This window comes from Hetaerina americana, unplaced genomic scaffold (assembly GCF_022747635.1).
Source record: "Hetaerina americana unplaced genomic scaffold, ioHetAmer1.1.p SCAF_4, whole genome shotgun sequence".
Classification (NCBI taxonomy): Eukaryota; Metazoa; Arthropoda; class Insecta; order Odonata; family Calopterygidae; genus Hetaerina; species Hetaerina americana.
Window position 1 is genome coordinate 31,069,250 of NW_027286985.1, and position 25,728 is coordinate 31,094,977.

Below are 25,728 nucleotides of genomic sequence, written 5' to 3' on the forward strand. Positions count from 1 at the left end.
ATAAAAATATCGTCTATGTAGCGGACCCAGAAAAGAGGTTGAAGGGGTTGCTGTGACAGGAAAGTCTCTTCGAGATGGCCCATGAAGAGATTGGCGTATGATGGTGCCATCCTCGTTCCCATCGCTGTGCCTTTTGTCTGTAGGTAAAAACAATTTTGGAAAGTGAATGCATTTTTAGTTAGGACGAAAGTGGCAAGATTGAGGAGAAATTCCGTTGAGGGGCGCTGAGGTAGGGGGCGTAGAGAGAGATAATGTCGGAGGGAGGATAAACCTTCTGCATGGGGAATAGAAGTGTAAAGTGAGGTAACGTCGATGGTGGCCATAAGTAGGTTGGGTGTGGAGGGAATAGAGACGGAATTTAGACGGTCGTGAACACAACACTCCCTTTGATAAATGCTATAGTGTATCCATCATAGCATCCCTCCCACCCTCTGATCCTCCTCTGAAACTGAAAACATCAGAGCAATCTTTCATCTGGCTCTTGGAGTCCTGGAACTGGCCAGGAATCAATATTAGGCACTAATTACCCTGCTCTAATTATATTTTCATCCCCCTTCCACCCCCATCACCTTCTACATTTTCCCCACCCTTCCTACGCTGCCCCTCCAAACCCGTCCCTTCGGAATTCTCTCCCCACCTTCCCCTTCCATCCATCGCTCCAGCCCTCGTATTCCCTTCAGTTCTGTCCCTCTCTTCCTTGATAAAGGTGGCAACGACCACCGAAAATTCGAAAAATAGTGAGTCTCGTTTTTGTGTGTTTCTGTGTTTTTGTCTGTGTCCACTAGTGCTAAGTGTTATACATTATTATTCACGTCCGTGAGACTTTCAAAAAGTGTTTTATATATATATATATATATATATATATATATATATATATATATATATAATTAAGAGTTCTTTTATTATATATATATATAATAAAAGAACTCTTAATTTCAAAATTGCCATAAATTTTAAATTGATAGAAGGAAAAACTGTAGTATTAACGAGATGCTTGATCTTGAGTCTTTGAAACTAGTTCTTTGGCCGCAGGTTGAATTTAAATCACAATTAGTTTTAGCATTAGGTTGTCCTCTACATTCAGTCTGTTCCCGCACTTGTTTAAGATTTAACACCATGGAAAACCCTTGTTTATGCAGAACTGTTGTTGAAAAGTACACTAAGAGTTAAATGGCCAAATCTGCACCCCTGGGTTAGTGGCATCGTGCTTCAAACACGCAGAGGAAGTATCGAAAAGAAGTCTTTTACTCGAATATCACACGTAAGTTCAACTATTTTCGCCCTCATTTTATTAAGCCTTCTTCCTAAGCGTCTCGATCAGAAATTTTATTCCTAATCCTGTCACCAGAATATTTTTTAAAAAATTAGGTAATCCACAGATTAAGACAGGTTTTGGATGGACAAAACCACCAAATAAATATTTTGTTCCTGGTAAAAAAACAACCCAACATTCTACTCTACAACAAGTCACTCTATCTCTATGTATTTACCTCCTCCCTTCATCCCGTCCAACATCCTTACCCCATTCCTGCCCCTTCCTCGTTTGCCCAACATTCTCACCTATATCAGTCTTCAACTTCCCACCGCCGATCAATATGCTTTTCATCCATTTTTCCTGCCTCCTTATGATTTTTCACCATAATCCACTCTCCACATCAACATTTCAAAAGCCTCTATTCCACGTCGATCATCCTGCTTCAGTGACCATGTTTTCGAGCCGTGCATACCTACGCTCTATATCAAAGTTTCGAGGAGCCTTTTCTTAACGTCCTTACTCATCGTCCCTGTCATCAATTCCTTCCTCCTTGAGAAAGTTTCTTTGGCTAACTCAATTCTTCCCCTTTTTTCCCTACTAGAGTTAGAGGTTAGGTGGCAGAAGAGATTCCCTAGTCTCAATCTCGCCCCAAAATAAAGACGAATATCTGTCTATCTACTAACCTGACCGTGTTGGTCCAAAACACTTCCGAAATACGTAAACTGGTCCATATGATCAAGTTTTTACCCTCCTATTTTAATATTTAACTTAGCCTTCCTCTTTCAGGTATATTTCATAACCTTTGTTTTATTTATATTGATTCCTGATTATCTATCGCACTGAATTTCCATTACACTCAGCAATGCTTGCAACTCCTTGGCTGACTGACAAAATAGAGCTTGGTCATTAGCAAATCTAACTGATTTTACAGATTCCCCTCCAACTTTCATTCCTATTTCCAGTTCTTCCCATGCCTCTTTAATTATTTGCTCCTGATATACGTTGAACAGTACCGGTGATAACGGACAGTCATGCTAACACCTATTCCTAACACTGCTCATCCGGACTCTCCGTCCTCCAATCGCAAATGAGCAGTCTAAGACATGTACAGATTGCTGATTAGCATCCTGTTCCTTTAAGCTATTCTTATTTTCTTCAATATAATCATTAGTTTTTCCAAATTGACTCTATTAAATACCTTTCGAACTCTACGAAACAGGCAAATGCGCCCTGGTTGTATTCTATATCCCTCTCGATTAGGGCATTACTGCAATGGCATCGCGCGTACCTCTCCCCTTTCGAAATCAAAACTGTCCACCCCTTTAGGAATCATTTGCCCTACTCTCTTTCCTTTTTTTGATGATCCTGAGAACAAATTCAGTTACGTGGGAAATCAAAATTATAGTTCTGTAGTCCTCACATCATGTTACATTTTCCGGAATGGGAACGAACACTGATCTCACAAAGTCTTCCGACTAGATTCCTCCAGGTGATCGGAACGCAGAAGTCCTTCCACCACGTCAAGGTCTACGGGAGGGACCGGAGTTAATATATTCCGAGAATTACCATTAACTACAAAACCTTCAACCAATTTGTGCTGTTTTCATGTCCTTCAACACATCAGAATGAATTTAAGAGTTCATTCTCTTGAGAGAAGTCTCGAAGAAGTGTGTAAAAAAGCACATCACCGTTTTCGAAATCTGTCTCCACAAACTGGAGCCTAATCTTTCTTTGCGCTCACTTCGTCTTGAAATAGATAGGGAGTGTAGTCATCTTTCCCAGCGGATTTTAATTGAGGTTATTCATTGAGCCGGATACATCCGTCAAGTATGGAGCCCAACACAGCCACAATCCATCAAAAAATTAATTCTCAAGATCACATTTGATTCAATTGTTCCCGGCTCAACTTTGTGGAAATTCATTTTAATAAAATTAAGAATACAAAGTAACTTTCCACTATCATTTATTAGCGTATTAGCGTCATTTATGAGCGTCGAAACCGGTTGTACGCTAATTAATGACAGTGGAAAGTTACTTTGTATTCTTAATTTTATTAATATAACATTTGATTTTGAAATCATTGTGAAAAATCTACACTTCACGTCGCATCTCAATAATTCTGCTCGACACGTTACCCCTCGACAACTACCGTATAATTCTCCGTGGAATAGTGGTTTCTTGTGGTCAAATCCCATGCCATTATATAACACTGAAAATAATATTGATGTAGAAGAACATGATATTAATAAATACATCGCTTTAGCCACCGCAACGAGGACGGTTTCCATCCTTGGGGACAGATTTTTAACCACCAGAACCAGTCCGTGTATGCTGTGGTCGTTCAATAGCGGTTTGAGGAGTAAGTTCCTTTATTTATATGTTTTTCTGCCGTAGAACGTGATCAATGGATTCATGCTCCCATGCATTACCACGGATACAATTGATTAGTACTTGTGAAATCATTGATTTTCAAGATTATGTCTGCATAAATACAATGAGCTGTTAGCAGTTTCTTTCTTCACGAACATTTCCTCCGTCTTCAGAACTAGTGAAACATCGGTTGACTCATCAAAGTGGATCGAAACATTTTCCAGTCTTCAATTTTTCAATGAAAAGTCTCACTAATCTTGTCTGGCGATTGCAACAAGGTAAAAGTTGCAGAAAGGGATAAAATGAAATAAAATACTAAAAAGATAACTCTAAAAAGAAGACAAGAGTCACTCTAGTGATGAATTATTATTCACCAAGCGCCAAGGCTGTTTCTCATGAAAAAAACTAGGCTTACGTAAGTTTATCCTCGATTAAATTTTCTTAATAATGGACGACAAAAAGGAGTAATTTGTAAAGGCGATTTTCCTTATATTGATTAAAGAAAGGATTAAATTACACACGGCAAATACTGCTTGAACGAATGATGAGTGTTGTGAAGGTACTCATTTAAATTTTTTTGAAAAGAAGAATAAGAAAAAAATGAATGTGCAGGGGTCATAAATGAGGAGCGTCGGGTGTGAAAGGCGGCTAGATGGTGGCTTCACATTCCGATATCCTGGGTTCCAATCCCGGTGATGGCTGAATTTTTTCAGTGGTATCCCTACTTGGGGTGCTCTGTGGAGAGAATTTAAAGTGAAGTACACCATCCGTCAGATGGGACGTAAAACTCTGATCGCTTTGGCGCCCTTCTCTAAGAGTTTTGCTTTTGCCGAGGCGGGATTTCTCTTCACCCTTCCCCCATGTCCTTAAAATGCTACCTCCACCAAATTTGCCTGCTATCTAATCCCGAATGGCGCAAAAGATATCAGAGATCGGTCGCGCTCCTTAATAACTACAGATGTCATTGCTATGGCATGAATGTGGCGAATTAATCGTCTATTTTGTGAGAGTAATTTAAACTGTCTCAGCTTTCAGCTTTTGATTCCTTCCTCGGCGTGGATACGACGAACATGAGTCAAAGCCCCAAGAAACTATTTCCAGTGGTACAACCTGCTTTCTCTCTAGACTTGAGTTTTCTCCGAACCTCCTCCTTGCAAGGGTTTCATCACTTCTCGTGTTCAGTAAAATAAACGCTGGTTCTGCTGGATCTGATCACTTCTCCGACTTCTTGGTCCTAGCTGCAGACCGGCTCGGGCCAGTAACTATTAGTGTAGTGCCTGACGAGCCCGACTTGCCGGGGAAATCTAAAACAATGGTGTTAAGGTGATACCACCTGGCGGAGACTCGATGTTTCGTCGAGATATCGCAGAGTTACTCTAATAAAGTAAATTTAATCGCGATTTTTATCCCGAAAAATATCAAACATCTTCTTCGTAACATGCTTGATAGTCGGGTAGTTGTAGCAAATTAGCCATTAATAATTAAATATATAAGCCTGATTTTAATTTTGATGTAATAAATTCATTCCAAAACTTGTATACATTACGCAAATACAATTGAAATCCTTAATGCTCTCGTTCAAATCAGTATTTATTTACTAATGTGAAAAAGAGAACACTTACTCTTCGTTTTATTCTGATATTTCAAACGTATTAGACGCCGTGAAGGGAGATTCAACTCATGAAAGCTGGGGAGAGATTGAGTGAAACGCAAAATATATTTATGGTGTGTACATACTTTAAGATTACGAAGGTTAACTGAACAAATTAGTGTCCAGGATTCAACCAAAAATAAAATAAATAAGTAGACTACTTAATTGGTAATAACACCAAATTTGGCTTAAAATTTGGGACGTAAAAAAGTCTGTTTTAGTAACTTTACAGTCCTCTTCAAGTCTAGCTAAATATTGACATTTTTACTTAGTATTTAATTATTTCCACATTAAGATGGTGATTAGCCAAATTAGGCTTCAACAGTCGACTTTATTGAGTAACTAATATTTTTTAAAACAGAGACCTTAACAACACTCCAATCATTTTTCAATTCTAGGTTTCGGCTATTAGTAATAACAATCATATGTCTGCTCAAAACACTGGGTCCATTATAAAAAAAAGCTGAGTTACACATTTTAAAAGAACAAGTCGCTTCTATTTTATGTCCATACTAAAAAGAAAGACTCGTACTTTTTAGTCCATACTAAAAAGAAAGACTCGTACTTTTTAGTATGGATATTAAATACTTCCACGAAGTGAAGCCTGAAATAATAGAATATATTCTATTTTATGTATTTGTAATTCCAAAATTTAAACCGCCTTGTATTTTCGTAGAAAATACTTCTCCGGAGCATTAACTTAGGAGCAATAATCCTCGAATATGAAATTCCTTTATATTATTTTCCCATAAAATATTACACTTTAAACTACTCGTTGCCTCAATTATTTATAGCTAGGAAAATACATATGGTAAATCTTTCAATTAGGGCACTTGGAAAGTGAAATATCTTTTTTAAATTACAAACAAAAAAACATCTGTGTGTCATGGGAAGAGAGTAATTCTCTACAAAACTCAAACTACTACTCTGTCTTCTCTTCACATTTTTGCGAATATCTTACGAAAGGTCGGAGCGACACATCATCCCTTTAATTTTTTTTTACCAAGTTGCGGTTTTAATTTTCCAAGAAATCGGGACTTCTGAACCGCGTGGCTAACCCGTTCTCCCCATGTTCGTGTAAGCCCCATCCATGCCTCGAACCAATGCTCATCCAGCCTACTGCGTTCCCCCTCCATTCTCGACACCAGGTCGTACCAACTTAACGAAATACTTATTCTAACTGGGAGACACATTAACCTTTTCTAATTGCATTCGATGGGATAGCGTTCGAATAATAGAGCACGCGCCAGTGTATGAATGTTGCCACTCACAGAAGAGGAGATGGAGAGGGGTGAAGAGAAGTTTCACGAGCTCCAGAATTCACGCATATCACTTTTGCTTTCGCGTGCATTATATAATTTCACCAATCGTTCCATCATTTCGGCAGCGGTTTTTTATAATTTGCCATTTCTAACGTCACCCCAGTCAATCAACGATATGATACCGATATTCTGAGCATTTTTCCATGCCATCAAGGACTCCAAATGTACGTTCCATTGAAAGCAATATTTGATGACGTGTCAACAAAGTTTCAGTTTGCAGAGGTGGTTAAATTACGCCAACGTTTCGGGGACTCTCTTTAATCCTAGTTTGAGGGTTATTTTATATGTTTTGCGCAGAAATTGATGTCAATGCTCGTTTTCGGCGAAGAATATTCAAGGTTCATAAATGAATGACTAATATAAACAATTTAAAATAAAACGTAAACTATATTCACTAATTTAATGGATTAGCTCATTTAAAATTGTGTTTACGATATTTAAATCTCTTCCATTAGCTCTGAATCTCAGTCATTAGCAATCATAAGATCACAAGAATAACATGGCTGACAGGTTATAACACTTTCCACTTGTCATTTATGCACGGTTAAATTCTGGACTTTGAGCTCCACGTCATAAAACAAAATGTCACTTAAAAGCTAAAATCTCAAACCCAACTTTAGATGAAAAACTTAAATATTTATTAGTATACTAAGTCCTTATTTATTTTTAGAATACTTATTTGTACTTGCTGTCAACACCGGAAATCCTCGATTCCAAATACACCATGGTCCAATATTCAAGGCACTTCTGAGACTTTTTAGGGCTTAAATATTTCTGAATTAGCTCAGCCTTTATTATATGCGAAGAAGAAAGGACTGCTGGGTTTGTAAATGGCATTCTTAATTTATCAATAATGTGTGGGAATAGGTAGATTAAAATGACTCTAGCAAGTTAAAAAATCCTAATGAATGTTACTACTCATTTGGAAATTTTATATAAAACAAGGATAAACATTTGATAAAACTATTACCATTAAATTAACGATACTCTTCTGATCAGTACAAAAATTTTACCTATACTTAGGCTGCATAGACTACCCTTCGTCTGGCTCCTAACCTTCGACCTATCTGGAAAGCGAAATCATATAAACTTAAATGCAAGAGTGCTGTATTAAATTAGCTCACACAATATCTGGAGGCGATTTTTATGTCCACATACAAATGGAAAAAGAAGTAGGTTTGCACGCAATATATAGCGATTCTCAAAGTTTCTGAGAGAGTTAGTTCGCGTGGCATTGCTGTCATTCACATCTACATTTATTTAATATCCCGCAAGCCGCCATAGGGGCGTGTTAGGCCACCACCCGTAAAAGAGAATAAAAACAAATACTAAGCCAACGAAATCATGCAAAGGTACACCCACAGACGCGTATATAGTCATGCAATAACCTTTTTAATTTACACCCATGCATATGCATATACTATCAATTCACTCTTTCTTCTTCGCTCTTACGTGATCTTCACCAGCGTGCTCAAGAAGGGGTGATATTTTCTTAGGGGGCCAAAAACAATCAAGAGTTGTAGTCATTGCCCTCTCTTGAATGCATAGTCTTACGTAAGAACATATATTCACAAGCGAGAAGAGCCTCTTTGCTCCATTTGTGGAAACTAAGATGCTTAGGATCCTTAAATTCCATAAATGTAATCAAGATACTTTTCAGAGGACTTCTGAAAACAACTTGGTTTCATTTGAAGACATCTCTCTATTTTTTTTACCCATGCTGGTTACGAACGCTTACCGTTGCTGCTAGTAATAACTCGGGCAAAAGATAGAAAGCGACAGGAATGCTGCCTAATGCAAGTATATAAACGCCAGAACGTGTTAATCTACTTAGTTATCGCATACCTGGATTGATGAAGGATAATTTTCCTTATAATTATTTCGCTTGTGCTCGATAGTAGCTCCGCTTTCCAAAACTATTATATGTCTCTGGAAAAATGAGCAGTAACTGCGTTATCCGGCAATAATTAGAGACGTCTGTTTAATAACCGACTTAAATATTTCCCTTCCATCCAATATATTGCGATAACTTGCACGTGCTTAACTTTGTTATGTGAATATTCCTGCTATTATAAGCGACTAAAGTATGATGCCATACTTATCATGACACTATTGCAATATTCAGTTCTTTCACAGATCACTATTTATAAAAATAAAAATCTGCTTTCTTCTTCATAATCCTTTCGTTAATATTTTTTTCTACGAAGTTTTCGTGAGTACGATTTGCTAGTGTTTACTCATGTATACTCTGAAACATCTCAAAAATTGCGGTATGAAGTACGGAGGAACCCACGTTTTAATGAGAGGGCAGGCAGCTAACGTCCGCATGTGATTTTATGTAAACTATTATTAAAATACGAAGTATACTAGGATGTCAGAGAATGACCTCCCGATTGAGAGAGAATCGTAAATACAAAGAGCTTGGATATAATATCGTAATTCATCATATCAATTTCATTTAATATACTGCCGAGATATAATTAAACCCCTAATGCTGAATTGTCATCGTCATTAGAAATATCCTCCCCATTAGTTATCACATCAAGCTTTATTTTAGTATATTAAAATTTGCGAATTACATCTTAAGAATAGCAGACTATAAGCAGGTGAAGCAGATGCTCTCTTGGAGAACATCCCCATGTTTACCCTGTAAGTCAGTCAATGTCGTATGGCAGAGGATGTAATCATCAATGGAAAGCTGTTAAGAACTGGAACGGGATTTAATGAAAGAGAATGGGAAATTGAGACATTTTAATCGTTGCTATGATGCATTCATCGTGAGAAAAGGAATGAAGCCTATAAGTTCGATTGCCTTTAAGAAATGATTTTAGTCTCCAGCCATAAATCCTTGAAGATTATTAACACATTGTACTTGAATCAGTAATTACTCTAATAAAATCGCATAAAAGTTCAGACATCAAATGAACGGGTGGAATAACTGCTGCGCCTTTCAGGAAACATAAAATTACAAAATGTGAATATTTTAAATTTATTTTTTCAATGATTAGTGATGAACATGATGGAAGAGGAAATTAAATACAACATAATAGGAAAATCAAAGGACATATATCAAATAAAGAGGAATGTGAGAAGGGAGAGTAGTCACGGGGTTTAAGAATTAGCATTAGATAGGGAAGAATGACTGCAGTTAACCAATCTTCGGATTGAAGGATTCATGCTTGAATAATTAATTAGATTTGTCTTTTGGACAAAACCCTGTACCCCAAATAAATTCCTTAAATCCCCGGGCTAATGCTCGAAAGTCAAAGGTCTGTTTTCACGTACTTTAAATATCCATTCATTCCTGATTTATGTGCATTTTAACTATGCTTGAGGACATTTCCCCATAACTTGCAATCTGCGGTGACGATACGAGCCTTGGCAAGGGACAGCCCAAGACCACATCGCCGTCCTCGGATGTTCGACCCCCGACCTTTCCCAATACGGAATCAACATCCACTCTCGGCTTTCGTTTTATAATTTAATGGGAAGATAATGCAATGATTAAAAGTATTTTCTCCGTCTTAGCTTTCGATGTGAATCTTCAGATATCATCTTCAGACACCACATGGTGGCCCCCACCTGTATACACCAATGGTCTCTCCGATTTAAATTTCGAAAAGGTACTGCGTTAAGTCAGACGCTATGATCGCATTCAATGGCAAGAAGCATTTAGTCCCAGCTATTTTTGGTGTGATATATCTGAAGGCACCTTCTGCATAAAAAATATTTATTCACGCATCATCTTCAGCGGGTAGTCGAAGGACTTTCAATTTACTTCCTGAAAATGATATCTCACTTAATCATACACGAAAAATAGGCCGGAACAATTTTTTTAATTAGTGAACATTTTCAATCGTTTGCCATTCATTATGGCCCAATTTAATTTGTGCCTGTCTCCTTAGCGCTGGGAGCAGAACTTTTCGGAAACGAGGACTAATGCGACAGGTCGTCCAGGAGAGTAAATACCATTCGTGGGCAGGAGGAAGAGGTGCAGGAGTTTCGAGAAGACTCTTTTGGCGAGGGGATTAAGGGGAGAATCGCTGTGTCCAGACAAGGACGGGACGGGGCAGGGAGAGTGGGAAGGCTTATGTAACACAAGGAAGGCGCGGGGCGACGGAAGCTCAATCTTCCCTAAAACCAACACACAGCTGGCCAGACGGTCGTCCGAACGAATATGGAAAATAAAATGGGCAGAAAAATATTCGTTAAACGCACCTGGAAGCTCCAGATGGGTCCCTTTGCATTTAAACACCCGCGCGAACGAGCCTTCGGGCCATAAACTCGACGGCATTCCTTACGGACTGATTTGGGCTTGGCAATGATGCCACGAGGACGAGTGTAAAGAGCGTGGAAGAAACATAGAGGTCTTTAGTTGGGCGAATTTGAGACCAAATGGTCCCTTCTTCCATTTCAACCATCGCCGTGTGCATACCGTATTAGGCGTAAAATTTATAATTACATGAGTACACAAATACATAAATACAAAATACACATAAAGACAAACTTTAACTATGCACTGATTTTCACATCCAATAAAATATATAATTTAATACAAATGATAATATAATTTTATATATAATTATATATATATATATATATATATATATATATATATATATATACATAATTATATATACATATATGTTTTTTATACATATATGTATACATACATGAACATATATAAATTAAGAATACATCTAAAAATACACACACACTCAAAGTAAATTACGGTGAAGAAAGAACAATAGAATAGAGAAAGTCTAAGCAAAGAATGAGAGTTATAGGAAAAGCTAGAGAGAGCGTGGCATTGCTCACCTAGTAAAAACCCACGCAGGAAAACACCCACGAAGAGAAGGGATTGTGAAAAACCCGCGAAAATTTAGAGGAAAAAAATAATTAGAGGAAAGTTACATGTACATGGTAACAATCATTTTTCACATAGTATAAATAATATTAAGTTACTGGACTTGAAATGAAGAAATTAATTATATTGACAACACATGAGGAGTAAGGAGAAAAATGACATTAACTAAATATAATGATGCAAAATTCCAATGTTTGAGATGACAAAAGAACAATTAGAAACAGTGATCTGTATAGCAGTTGGAAGAGCGCAAGCTGGCTGGATGCAGTTTCTCTTGTCGCGCCCCATTGGCCTTATGGTCGGTGTCTTTGAACTCCCCGGTTTCGGTGAATATCTCCGACTGCCATATGCTGCCAAACCAATCGGACAGCCAGAGCAATAAATCTAGATTCTTCTTCAACCTAAGGGTTCAGATCGATGACGTTAACAGCTCTTTTAGCCACCCTCCTCGGCGAAACTTTTACGGAGATAATTAAAAGAAGAATGAAGTGGACGAGGGATAAGGTATAGGACTTCCATATCTAGGGTCCCCGGTTCCGTTCTACGCAATTGTTGCCGGATTTTCATGGAAGCCAATATGGGATGGCGAAGAAAATTTTAAATACCAAATGAATGTGCCTCTAATTTTGCGTGCAGATTCGGGCGAGCAGGTGTCTAAGAATGTTTGCGATGGAACCACCCAGAAATGTGTTTTTCACACTCTCCCGAGATTTTTTGATCCTAACTCCGAGGAATATTATGTACTATATTTCCAACCCTGTCGATAATTTAATTTCGATTCCTTTATTTGATTGGAGTGTTTTCATTCAGTGATTAAACAGCAAACAATAATATTTCCCATTTAACGACATTATTTTTTTGCCATTAGAATTTTTTTTCATTGCACACATGATGAATGATGATATAAAAATGAGAAAACCTTTAATCATAGGGGTTAATATCGAAAAATTAAATTCATGGATAGAAGAACTCATAATAAACATGAATTCATTAACTCTTAGGAGATATGACCGTCTAGTGATGTCAATTCCTACACACCTCCTCAATTAATATCACCAAGTATATAAAATCAATTTTGAGCGCTCCACTAAGCCCTTTTCCATGAAGTCTAAAAGTTTTCAACCATTAATGAGTACTAAAATTTGCAATCATTGAAAAAGATTAATTCGAAACTCTCGTAGTATTACGTGATATTGTAAGTAGCCAAACACAAAATTATGTGAAATGGAAATTTACGGAGTTAACTTTTGATGCAACGTTTAAGAGGTTTAAATTAGCGAACATCCTTCTTGATATTTTTCTTTTGATTTTTGAGTCATTTTTTCATAAAATTAAATTAAAGGTAATTCTTTTGTTTTTTATTTTTTACAAACTCTTAGTAGGTATTCTGAATGACAGAAATACGCAATATATTATGGCAATAAAGCATAAAATAAGTTATATACGTAAATCATTTCAGTTTCAATTGTGTTAACTTAAAATCCACGGAAACGAACTCGTTAATTCGCGTGAATACAACAATCCAAGTATAATTCAGAGAGTAAGATTAGTTTTCGGTTACGTTTTTATTTGAGAGAAAAATACTGATAAATTACCGAACAATTGATAAATAAATAATAATCTCTGAATAAAAAAATGAATTTCCGCAAACCATCGAGAGAGGATCCGCCAGGCGATTTAATTTCTTCGTAAGCATATAACAGAGTATAATGACGTGAATTTTTGTACGCACCGCAAAGCACTCGATGCCCGAAACATGGCAAGTGTATAATTTTCCCCTCAACTAGAATCCTTCCCCAACTCCTTTCGAGATTCCGGGCATTCAAATTCTCTCCCATCGTTCAATTAGGCGGGCAAGAGAACTGAAATCATACGCTGGCATTCCTTAGAATCGCACAACGAAACTGGTTGACGGTCTTTCTTTTCGGAACCCGACGTGAAAACTCGTCGCCGATCTAGCCTTCCCCGTCGAACCGGCGCCCCACCACCTTTCCCCGCCACCACATCCATCTCCACGAGCGCACCAAACACTTGCCTTCGACATGTCGGACGGGGTGGACGCGGGGCTCCACCACGAGTCGCTTTTGCCGCAACCCTCGCACCCGCCCCAGAAGCCGGCAGGAACGGCTCCATCCCTTTTCTGTGGACTCGGCTGTTTCGCCTGCCCCTCATTCCCCTCCGACCTTCGCAGGTCCTCCGTCCGAGCCCTCTTTCCAGCCGCCGCCGATGGGGGGGGAAGTGAGGAAGAGTGTCCACCGCAGCCCCCCAAGAAGCCCTGGAGGCCCTACCGCAAAGCTGTGGAGCTCACCCTCTCCATCCTCTTCGGTATCGGAGCGTGGCTGACCGTCAACGGCGTCTTCGTGGAGCTCCCGATCCTGGTTCTAGTGGCCCCGGAGGGATGGGCCTTGCCCTCGCATCTGTCCTTGGCGGTGCAGGCGGCCAATTCCGGACCGATTCTCTACGTCCTCCTTCTCCGCTTCTCGAAAAGGGTATGTCTTTCTCATTTAATATGAATATCAACGGTTTCCAATGCCATTCAGGTCGAAATCACCTCGAAGGTCAGTAACTGCTGCTCCTCCCTCACTAATTCATATATCTCTAGCCAAGGATGGGCCAACTGCAGTGCTCTATTCTTCCCGAACCACTGTGCCAGTTTCTGGCGACTCCCTCTCCCTTGTTTCACAACTATCCCTATTTGGTTCACAAATTAGCACCTCGTAATTCTTTGCTGGACATTCCATTCCTCGTCATTACGCTTCTTGAATATCGAACATGTTATATAAAATCGTGTTTGATCCATCCGGCTCTTCTTTTCCACATTGCACTCCATATAGATTTTTCCTCTTCGGTCTCCCATATACATCTTCATATCACATTTATCCTCTCCAGCATTCGCACCCAGTTCTCCTTTGATTAAAAAATAATCCATTCTTTACTTTAAATGGATGTTTTCATGAATGTCTAACCCTGACACCCTTTCTCCTTCCACTGCCCAAGGCAACCCAATTACGTTTCCGATTCAGGTTTTGGTAATTTATGAAAATTCAAACATGGATTTGTGTATGGAAACAAGTTCTGTGACAAATAATGGAAATGTCCACCCTTTGGTGTCATTTGACCTTATTTACCTAATTCTACCAGATTACCTAGGGATACCTAATTACGATGATGGCAGGGGTAAAGGTCTTCTAAGGAAATACATGTTTGAGCATTTGTCCTTTGCAAAATTTCGAGTCCTCATCCACATCTCTGGAATGTCTGAATTTGATTTAGAAAAAGAGGCTTTTCCCAACGGAACAAGGGGGAATGTATGGTAATACCTATTTTATTGTTTGGGACATTACAGAGAATGTGGGTTTTAGGGTAGAGCACGGAGAAAGGTCGACTTATTTCTAAAACCTCTGAGTGTTGTTGTGAGAATGAAAGGTACCCGACAGCGATGCTATCTTTACGGCTGAGTCCTGCTTAGCCTGATCCTTTCCCAGATGTCGCACTCCACTATTACTGTGGTGGAGGGCATGAGGGTTGAGAAGTGGCGCAACCGTTTGTTATCAGTAAAGTTTTTTTTCAAATGGACGGGAAGAAGTCGAAAGAAGATTCATGGCAAGAAAACGTTTTGGCCATCCTTGGCCCTTCAAGGTCAGCAGCCTAATAATATCTTCAATACGACATCACTGTCAAACCACCTTCCCTTTTCACATCAGTAGAACCACAATTAAGGTAGAATGACCGATGTGAGCCTTAACTACACTCAGGAAAATTCCTAGTCTCATCAGCAAAGAGTAGAGAGGCATCAGGGTTCTAATTCCCTTCTCTTTTCCCTCACAATTAGCTCGTTTTCAAGGCCAATATTTTAAAACAATGGAATGTCAACTAAAGATGAGAAAAAATGAACGAAGATATTCGAGTAAAATTAATGTTTCATTAGTTTTCTTTTAATTTTAATTAATTTTGTTCGGTTCTAATAGCTTCGTTATCTTTGACAATTTCCTCAAAATAATAATGTTTTTATCCTGGCTGTCGGGCGTAACATCATTAATCAGCGAAAATGGCCTTCGTTAGAAAGCATGGAGTGCAAACGACGGAAAGACGTAAAATGTGAATCCGACCAAGGAAATTCCTCGATGATTGCACTGAAATTCTGCATAAAGTCGCACTCCGCTGAATGAAAAGAGCGAGTCACTCCGGACGCCCACCGCCAGCATGGGCAGGATCCTTCTGCTCAATGCATATTTTCTGCAGTGCATATTGTTCGTCCCATTAATTAAACAAAAATATCCTTTATCCTGTAGTTGTGGGAAAAGACTCATTGACACACTATGCTTACGGTGCGACGGGGAAAAAACGAGCAATTCAGAGAGTGTCAGGCTGAATTGAAATGACGAGGAAATTCTCAAGTTCTAATGCGGAAATGCCACCACGAATGGATATGGGAGAAACAATGACAGAGGTGAAATTTACGCACTCAGTACGCTATTTATGGGTTGAATGCGAGCTCGTACGCCAGAACTTTGTAGACAACTCGGGATAAAGTAGAGTCCAGAACGAGCAAATTTAAATCTCTTTCTTCCCTCTATCAATTCAGTTCACAAAAAACCTGGTAATCCGACAGCTGGAATCGAAAACCGACACCTGGGTTTAATGATCCATCCCAGGGGCGAAAACATAACAATACCTTGGTGAAGAGGTTTACATAATAAAAGCTGACGCCCTAATAATCCCTGCCAAATTACCCTCTTGCATTGAATCATGTGCACGAGTTTTCACTATCGGAAGACCCGTTTTTGGACTTGTGTACGGGTGGATTATCTTTCAAATGGTAAAATACTCGGCAATTACTTTAAGCACTCATTAAAAAGTAGATAAATAGATAGAGGTCTTTATTTGGGCGAAATTGAGACCGAATTCCATTTAGCCCATCGTCGTATACCTTTACATACTATATTAGGCATAACATTTATAATTACATACATACACATAAAAAAATATAGACAGACAAACATTCATAATGCCCAGATTTGTGCATCGGAAATATATATATATATATATATATATATATATATATATATATATATATATATATATATATATATATATATATAAATTAAGTATAAACCTAAACATATACACATACTCAAAGTAAATGACAGAGAAGAAAGAGAACAATGAAATCTAAGTAAAGAAGAAAGTCTAAGTAAAGAAAGAGGTTTGTGGGAAAAGCTAGGGAGAGCGGAAAGTAGTCTACCGAGAAGAGGTTTGGATTTTCCATAAAAACTATGACATATAATCGCGGATATCTCACAGTCTAAAATAATGTTTGTTCTACGTTAGCACTTGTTCATAACTTTTGCCTCCATTCATGCCGTCCGAAAACTCTATTCACTTCTTTCCTTGACCCTAACTGCCTAACACACTCCTATCTATCATAGATCCTTATGCTGCTTCGTATCATTTACCATACCCTTTCCTCCACGACCTTTCCTCTGACCCATACAGAAACACGTTCCTTATATAATTTATCACTAATATGTTATTTGTGTCTTGGCATCTTACCGGGGATCAGATGTCACCGCGGAAATTCTTGCCCTGATATCCCTCCTATTTTATTGCTCCTCTTGTGACTAACGGCTCGTCTCCTGAGCGTAGAGAGGTATTTTACCCTTAAATACACACACTGTAGGTTATGTACGTATTGTTATAATACTTACAATTATTTGAACTAAGCAAAGAAAATTTTTTAGTCTCTTGCAGCCAAGCAACGATTAATTGATCTTGTTTGACTGATGTGGAATCTCCCCCTGCCACATACTCTGTAACGACGGATGCCTGCTGCATTTATGGTACCTTGTCACGTACCTTGCAGATGTTAACAGATGCAGATAAATAGAAAAATTCCACTCTCGATTTTAGGGTTTATTGATTAAAGAAAACCGCAATGCAATAAATATGGCTTCCAGTATTAAACCTTATTGGCTATAGGTGTAGGACAAAATTTGTGATAGTGGTATGCGCACTCTTCATGGAAGATCCTAGTAAGCTTTTCTTCCCCCTCCCTACTTCTAATGCTTGTCTTAACCTTCCAACTTCTTGAAAACCACGCGTCTTCTCGCTAACATTCTCCCATTTATCACCGCATTCAACATCACTCTACCTTTGAATATGCCGCACATGCAATTATTTCTTCTTTCGACTTACCTCTAGCAACTTCCTCATAACCTCATGTATTTATAAATATGCACACACATTATAAACACAAACCCACACACACATACACATATGGTGTGTATATATTCCTATTATATATATATGTCCTTCTCTTCCTTGAGAAAGGTGGTGTGGACCACTGAAAATTCGAAAGCTAGTGAGTTTTTTTCTTTTTTGTGTTTCTGTACTTTTGTCTTTGTCCACTATAGCTAACTTCATATATATATATATATATATATATATATATATATTGCTTACTTAAGCATAAATATATACTTGCCAAGACATGAACAGCCACTGACAAACCTTGGTGCCTATGTACATCATGCAATAATGGGTGTGCTCAAGTAAATTTTTAATGCTGCTTTTTGAATTCGGAAAGTAGTATATATATATATATATATATATATATATATATATATATATATATATATATATATATATATATATACGCACATATATATATATACTACGTCGTCCAAATGTTTTGTATATATATATATATATATATATATATATACATAACATTTGGGCGGCACAATAGAACTCAAAATAAAATGGATAATACGTAAAAGGACGGTCACATTTTAGATTGTTTGAGCTTTCGGCGTTCTCTGAGGCCTTCTTCAGGTCAGACTTGAGTCTGATTTGAATTCAGGCCCTCGGGTTGGGAAGCCACAACATGACAGACCTGAAACGGTGATGCTTTAACGAAACCTAGGTCGTAATAAAAAAATTCGATACGGAAAAGCAAAGCGTGTTTTTTCATCATCAAGCCACAACATGCTAAACATAACTAGAGTACAGGCTATCAATCGGGGTTCATGATATTTGTGCTCCTTAAGAATTGAAAAACTATACCTGATCGTCACATCACCAAAGTCTACTAAATAAACGTGACTTGCACATCTGGTCCCTTATAACTTAAACTCGATCAATATTTTCTGCACAGTGCTTCGGCGATAGAACAGACACCTTCGCTGTTTTTTCTCGGATTGTTTGGGAAATTTCTCGTTCCCTGAAATATGGCTCGGGAATTTTCAAGAATTTGCGTTGTGCTAACATGCCCCTCGAGCACCTCTGCTAAAAGAGCCGGTTGCGCGTCAAAATTAATATGCGTTTACCTCTCCGGAAATAGCGGACTTTGACGCTTTCCCATTTCCCACAGTAAATAACTGGTGTCGCTACTCGTGTACTGCTCTACCTAATGTAAATTTTGCTATCCAACCATGAGTGAAGAATACGAGAAAACTGTATTGTCGCTAGATTTTTTCTCTCCAAAATTTTTGCTGCAAATAATACGAAAAACTGGTAGATCATAGCATATAAGAACATATAAATACGTATGCTGCCGTCGAAGTGGCCACGTTACGGCTAGGAGTTCAGATTTTAGAGTAAAGAGAGCTTAGCATTAAGAGGGCTTTAAAGGCTACATATAAGAATAAGTTTATCACGCTTGCTCCTTGGATGTATAATTTCCGATCGAGTATCACATTCTACGGCAGAGCAAAACCGCAAGCTATGACAGAAAACCAGTTCGGAACTGTCGCTGAGTTGTTAGACAGTGTAAAAAAGATTTCCAGTAAAAATTGTCGCAGAGAGAGAAAATCCACCCCTGAGTGGGGAGTTGGGAGACGGAAATCAGCGAGAAATCATGCCATTTCAGCAGAAATCATATTTATCGCTTCAAGTCATCCAAAATATCTGGATGCGTGGAAGGCATTGTAATAATTAAAAAATTGACTTTTATTATTCACGAAGAAGAAGATATTTAGAGGACTAATCATTCAGTAATGATTTTGAGAAAATCTAGTGGTTTTGCACTGTGCTCATAATTCGAAGGCATACGGGAGTGTGTCGTTTTTAAGTATTTATTATTAAGAAATACCCGAGATATCTGGATTAAATCTATTATCCATATTAATGAATCCTTAGGTACATAATTTAATAAATTAAGGCTATTGATGTTGATTTGTTTTGTTTCCGGAAGCATTACAGATTGAAGTAACTCGCAATATGGGGAAGGTAGAGTGCGATTAATTGTGATTGGGTGTGTTTAAGCGTGAATAAGTTTCTTCATTTTTTATATATGTGTGTATAGAAATGTATATATATATATATATATATATATATAACACTTTTTGAAAGTCTCACGGACGTGAATAATAATGTATAACACTTAGCACTAGTGGACACAGACATTTATCAAGGAAGAGAGGTTCTGTCCCTCTCTTCCTTGATAAATGTGTGTGTGTGTGTGTGTATATATATGGTTATCGCACATATATAAAAAATGAAGGAACTTAATCACGCTTAAACATACCCAATCACAATTAATCATATTATTTATATATATATATATATAATATGATTAATTGTGATTGGGTATGTTTAAGCGTGATTAAGCTCCTTCATTTTTATATATATATATACTCATATATACAGAAACAGATATAAGGAAAAGGGATAGGAGCACACATAAAGGACGAACACAATAGAGGTGGGGAAGGCGGAATCGAACGGATCACAAGAGTAAAAATATTTCCTCGAACGGATCACAAGAGTAAAAATATATCCTTGATATTTTTACTCTTGTGATCCGTTCGATTCCGCCTTCCCCACCTCTATTGTGTTCGTCCTTTATGTGTGTTCCTATCCCTTTTCCTTATATCTGTTTCTGTATATATGAATATTTTTCGCCGTCTGGCGGGATTTCGTGTTTGAATGTATATATATATATATATATATATATATATATATATATATATATATATATATATATATATATATATATATATATATATATATATATATATATATATATATATATATATATGTATTTTACTCTAGAATATCAAATTTATGTAGATTAATTTTCACTTAAGAATTCATACAATAACGAGATTATTTATACCAAAATCGATATTCGTGTTATCTTTCTCCTAAGTCATCCGCCCACCCTTCCACCTTCATTTACGTATAAGAAAATCGGGTAATTTCATTAGGGTAAGGGTAGGTGGAGGGGTACAATAACACTTTCACATGTACAGGTATATGAATGAATCAGAATGGAATAATTATCTAGAATACTGAAAACATGAAATAATAATTCATTAAAAATATTTTCCCCACCCAGTTTCATAATAACACGTCAGTCTTAGGTGTAACCGTAAAATTTTTGCGCCCATCATTATTTTGGGTAATCTGAGACGGGTTTAGTGAGTAGCAGCATTGCTATGGGGAGGAGGAGGAAACAAAGCGAATGCACGGGGATGGCAAAGGAATATAAAGAAGCCGAGTCTCTACTCCCTCCCTGCTCTTTGTTTCCTCCCCATGTCGTAAAAAAGGATTCAATTGGAAATGAATACGCTGTTAGTTTTAATTAATTTATATAATTTGAAAAAATAATGTCATGACCTTATCATGATCTTATCATTTGAATATAAATCAAAAAAGTACAATATTTCGGTCAAAAATTAAAGAAGAACGACAGATATGAGACGATGTACTGTATCACCTTAAGGGTAAGGGGGAAACACTCATTTGAGTAATTACGCGACTTGAATAAATTCAAATATTATTATTATAAATCGCTGGCTATGAAAATTTAACAACATAATTTCATTATAGATTACTTTCCAAGGATTAAAAATTTTATGATGTATTTTTCATCTTTCGTTAAGACATATTGAAGCATGTTTCTTAGAACTATTCATTGCATTGAGTTGGGTGTCCAGCAAAGAAATTACCATCCAGACTTATTATTTATTAGGAATTATTTTCTAAGAGTAATTTAAAATCTATTTTTTTAATAGTTAACCGTATAAATTGTCATAAGAGCATGAATTTAATACTCGGTGCTTTTTTGGCTGGCATTCTGAGCCCGCTAGATGCAGATTGAGTCCGAAATCTCTCCCAACGACCTCCACCTGAAATCGCTTCTCGGTTCTATCTAACGAAAAATAATTGTATTTAACACCATAAAAGATGACACCGTTTACTCCTACGAAAACATTTTTATGACAAACGAAGTATTAAATAATGAGTTTTAATTTTTTATTGCACTTGTAGGAAGGACTTTGGTAGATATGCGGTCCATATTACTTTACCTGAAGCCTTTCCATGGAATGCTCCTTCGTTCCCTTGATAAAAATATAATATACCTTTAATAAAACCGGTTATTTTCCTCATCCTTGGATTACGTAATTAATTTTGCTACTTGCTTTATCCTAAATAATATTGTGCTTCTTTGGAAAATACGTTCTTCTTCATTAATAAACATCGTACAATGTTTAGCTGAAAAATATTCGCGACCTTGATAGTGATTTCCGAAATTATCTGCATCCTATAGTCGAGAAGGCACTTAAAGCGCCCCAGCGATCGCACACAACCAACACACGTCGTGAGCCTTGAAGTCGAAAATCTAGGGTCAGATATTGCAACAACGCGTCTCATTCGTCCCTCTCCCTCCTTTCCAAGGACTCGAGTGGACCTGCCTACTTCCTGAACTGACATGAGCCCCATTCACATCAACAGCTGCCGAAAAAGCGCCCCTGTTGGAAAAAAATACGATTTCTGGGAACGATTTTTGTCGTCTCTTGAGTCACTTCAAGGATGTGTATTTCGTGTTTTTGAAGGTTAAGAGTTACAGATTTTTTTAGCACTAGAAATATTTTCTCATTTAGGTGTCCCCCATTCATTACAGCTTGTAGGATTATATTTATACGTACTGCCAATCCATACCTTGAATCCGTAAGCAAAAATAAATTCGCCAACAGCTTGCAAAATAGGACGTGATATAATTGAAAATTAGGCGAAAAACAACGCAATCGTTCAAAAAAAATAAATAAATAAATGTGTTTATAAGCATGTCTCAATTAACATTTGTAAAAAATCAATTAAAACTGAATTTCAGATCATTTTCAGTATTTAACAACCAATATGGTTTGGTTACTCTGGGTTAATACTCTGCAAGTTAGGTACCAGACACGTGTTTGTCATTACTAATATTTGGTATATAAAACCCAAAATTAGTGGGTATACATGCTGGAGGATTCAGGAAGGTATGGTTGTATTATGTTTAGGCACAGTTTGAGAAATAGAGTGGTTAATTCGCACAATTTCCCGAGAGTGGATGCGGATTCAGATTATAAAATAGTAGTAATAAATTGTAGTATCAGATACAAGAGAATAAAATAGGGAAGACGGTCTAGAAAATAGAAATTAGAAGCATTAACCGGAACGGCAAGAAAGGAGCATCAGTAGACTATAGGGGATATCATGAGCGTGTTAAGGGCTGGGTGTAACAAAAGAAAAACGGGCAGGTAGTAGGGAAAGGACAGAACTAGGAGGACGAGATGGATAGGATGGTTTTTGAGGATTGATGTGAATTCTGTACTTTAGATATACTTACAAGAAACTGTTTCCATTAATTCAAATTCTTTAGCCTCAGGAGTCTACCTTATTACTTTTATTCAAATATTTCTTAGGATTCTAGTTCTCTTTCGTGACATAATGTGATTTTAAACTTACAGTTGATCGTGCATCTTATAGAAAATATGTTTGCTCATACATTCGTTAATTATTTTAGTGAGTCAGTTTGAATGGCCTCAAGGTGTTAGTTTGTTAGCATTAGCTAGGAGACACTTGATCGGAATTCCTTTTCGGGATAATGCTCTCATTTTGGTTCCTAAAACGCGAATGAAGGACAAAAATGGAAATTTCCACTGTTGTAAAATCTTTGGAAAAATTATTGACGCCAATCTTAAAAATTTGAAACATCCTTTCTCTGGACGAAAATTAAAAGCTACAATGTGGGTTTCGGAACTGCCTTTATTCCTCCACTTCCTACATATTTGCCAAATATCACCACTGTACCTACGCGTAGTCCTGGCGAGACAATGTCCGTTAAATGGCGCACACACTTTGTGGCACATCGCGCATAATTTATTTCCCTTATGTTCGTCAATCGGTTCCGCGGAATCAAAGGAAATAACATTTTTACAATGATTAAATTAAGTGCATAACTAAGTTTCAAAACTTTTTCATGGCACGGTTTATTTTTTTATAATTGCTTACGGTTTATGGATAAAGCCAACATAGTTATACAAAATGGGGTTTAATTTACTAAATAAATTTTGAAGAAATGCCGTAACATAAATTAGTGACGGGAATGATGCACCCTCGTTTACTCGGGCCTTTGGAGGGAAGGGAATAACTCCTTGGAAAAATTCCTCTATATATCTCGCTCCATTATAACTTTCAGGCATTTTTCTTGTTTTCCCTGGCCATTCCTTCTTTCACCTTCGCTCACCTCCCCTTCGCTCTGCAAATAATACTGTCATTAAATATATACGCAAACTTTTTCAATGGGAAATTTAAACATGGGATCCATTTGAGTTCCTACGAACGTCACCCATAATTTATGCCCGTGGTTACTAAAACGAGCATTCTGGTTGACAAAAAGAGTAACGAGTCTTTCTTCCTTCCACTTCACACAGTCACGAACGGTGGTCGCCAGAACAGCGGTCGTCTACGTAGTCTTGGTGATCGGCGCCCTTGCGGCACTCGCCCTCTCCTTCACGTGGAACATGCCCGTCGGTGGGACATCGTGGCCCACCCTGATCCTCACCTTCGTCTTCGCCATCGTCGGCTGCACCTCCTCCGTCCTATTCATACCCTTCATGGCAACCTTCCGGCCCCGCGCCCTAGCCGCCTATTTCACCGGAGAAGGCATCGGGGGCCTGCTGCCCGGAATCATCGCCCTTGCCCAGGGCGCGAGCGGTGACCCCAAGTGTGCCCCTGATGGTCATGTCCTCCCTCCTCCGCCGCCCAATTTCTCCCCCAAGGTCTTCTTCCTTTGCCTCTTCGTGCTCATGCTGTGCAGCGTCCTGGGCTTCCTCCTTCTGGAGAGGCGGAGTAGAGGAGGGCCGAAGGAGACGATGGAAGAGGACGATATCAGGCGAGTGGCGCGGGATATAGCCGCAGCCTTCTTCCATTTCAATGATTATTATACCGAATTGACTTCACCTAAGTCTGTTCCAAGTCAATGAATTTAAATTAACGAGGAACGTTGCTCGTTGACATCATATGCACAACGTACATCACATGTGACCAAAGTTGAACTCTAACCTGCAAAATTTTATGAGTTCTTTACTCACGGCAAGGTTCTGGTATTTTTAATTGATGACTCATGAGTGATGTGAACAGCATAAATGCCTACTTCAATAAGTGTCTATTTCGAAATGAAACGGTTTGGCGCGCTCCTGTCAACGTGGAGAATCGAGACCCTTGAGTTTTGGGGGTTATTTATCCAGAATGAATGTGGCCATTATTTAAAAAAAACAGCAAGGTGTAAATCCATTTATACTCATGCGATGATTGGTACTTATTTTGTACAAATACATTCATTTAATTCTAATTCATACGCTAATATTCTTCATGTGATTCTATTAGAACAAAAGAATACTTCCCCCCCAATAAAAACGAAATTATCACTATGAGTAATAATGTACAGAGAAATTTTAAGATGAAACAAGATAAAATTCAAAATAAAATAAAGTGAACGTATAGCGTAAAAAAATATTACATACCATATTAGCCTCCTCTTCGAGCCATAGACTTCTACAGTGGTTGTCTCTCAATTCCAGCAAATTCGAAACGCAAGATACCTAGGTTCATTCAAAATTGGTTCAAACTATTCGTTGCATGTGTCTGAGTGAATACTCGTCGCTTGTCGCTCTTTGTTTAATGGATGCAATGAATCAAACACCTCTATAAAGAATTAACTTGGTACGCCTAGCGGTACACTCATAGTTTCCCAATATAATTTATATTTTAAAGATCCGAAACATAAAGTCCCAAAAGGTCATACCCCATTCTAAAAGATACCCTATCGCACCCCAAGCCCTAATTGAAATCAAGAAAATGCTGTTCCTGAAACACGCCATATTGGTAATTTGCAATGGTATATTTGTTGCTATATATATATATATATATAAAACTTGGATAGCAACAAACAATATAAGAACACATAAAAAGAACACTCGCACCTTATTTC

The 25,728-nt window shown here is 37.8% G+C and overlaps 1 protein-coding gene across 1 annotated transcript in view; it reads left to right on the forward strand.

Annotated features, from left to right (window-relative positions):
• The window catches only part of LOC139691970 (solute carrier family 52, riboflavin transporter, member 3-A-like), a 53,072-nt gene that overhangs the window by 14,411 nt on the left and 12,933 nt on the right, over positions 1-25,728 (forward strand). The window contains exons 2-3 of the mRNA XM_071589944.1: positions 13,657-13,954; positions 24,170-24,630. Of these exons, the coding sequence (XP_071446045.1) occupies positions 13,657-13,954; positions 24,170-24,630 (759 nt within the window). The remainder of the gene's footprint in view (positions 1-13,656; positions 13,955-24,169; positions 24,631-25,728) is intronic.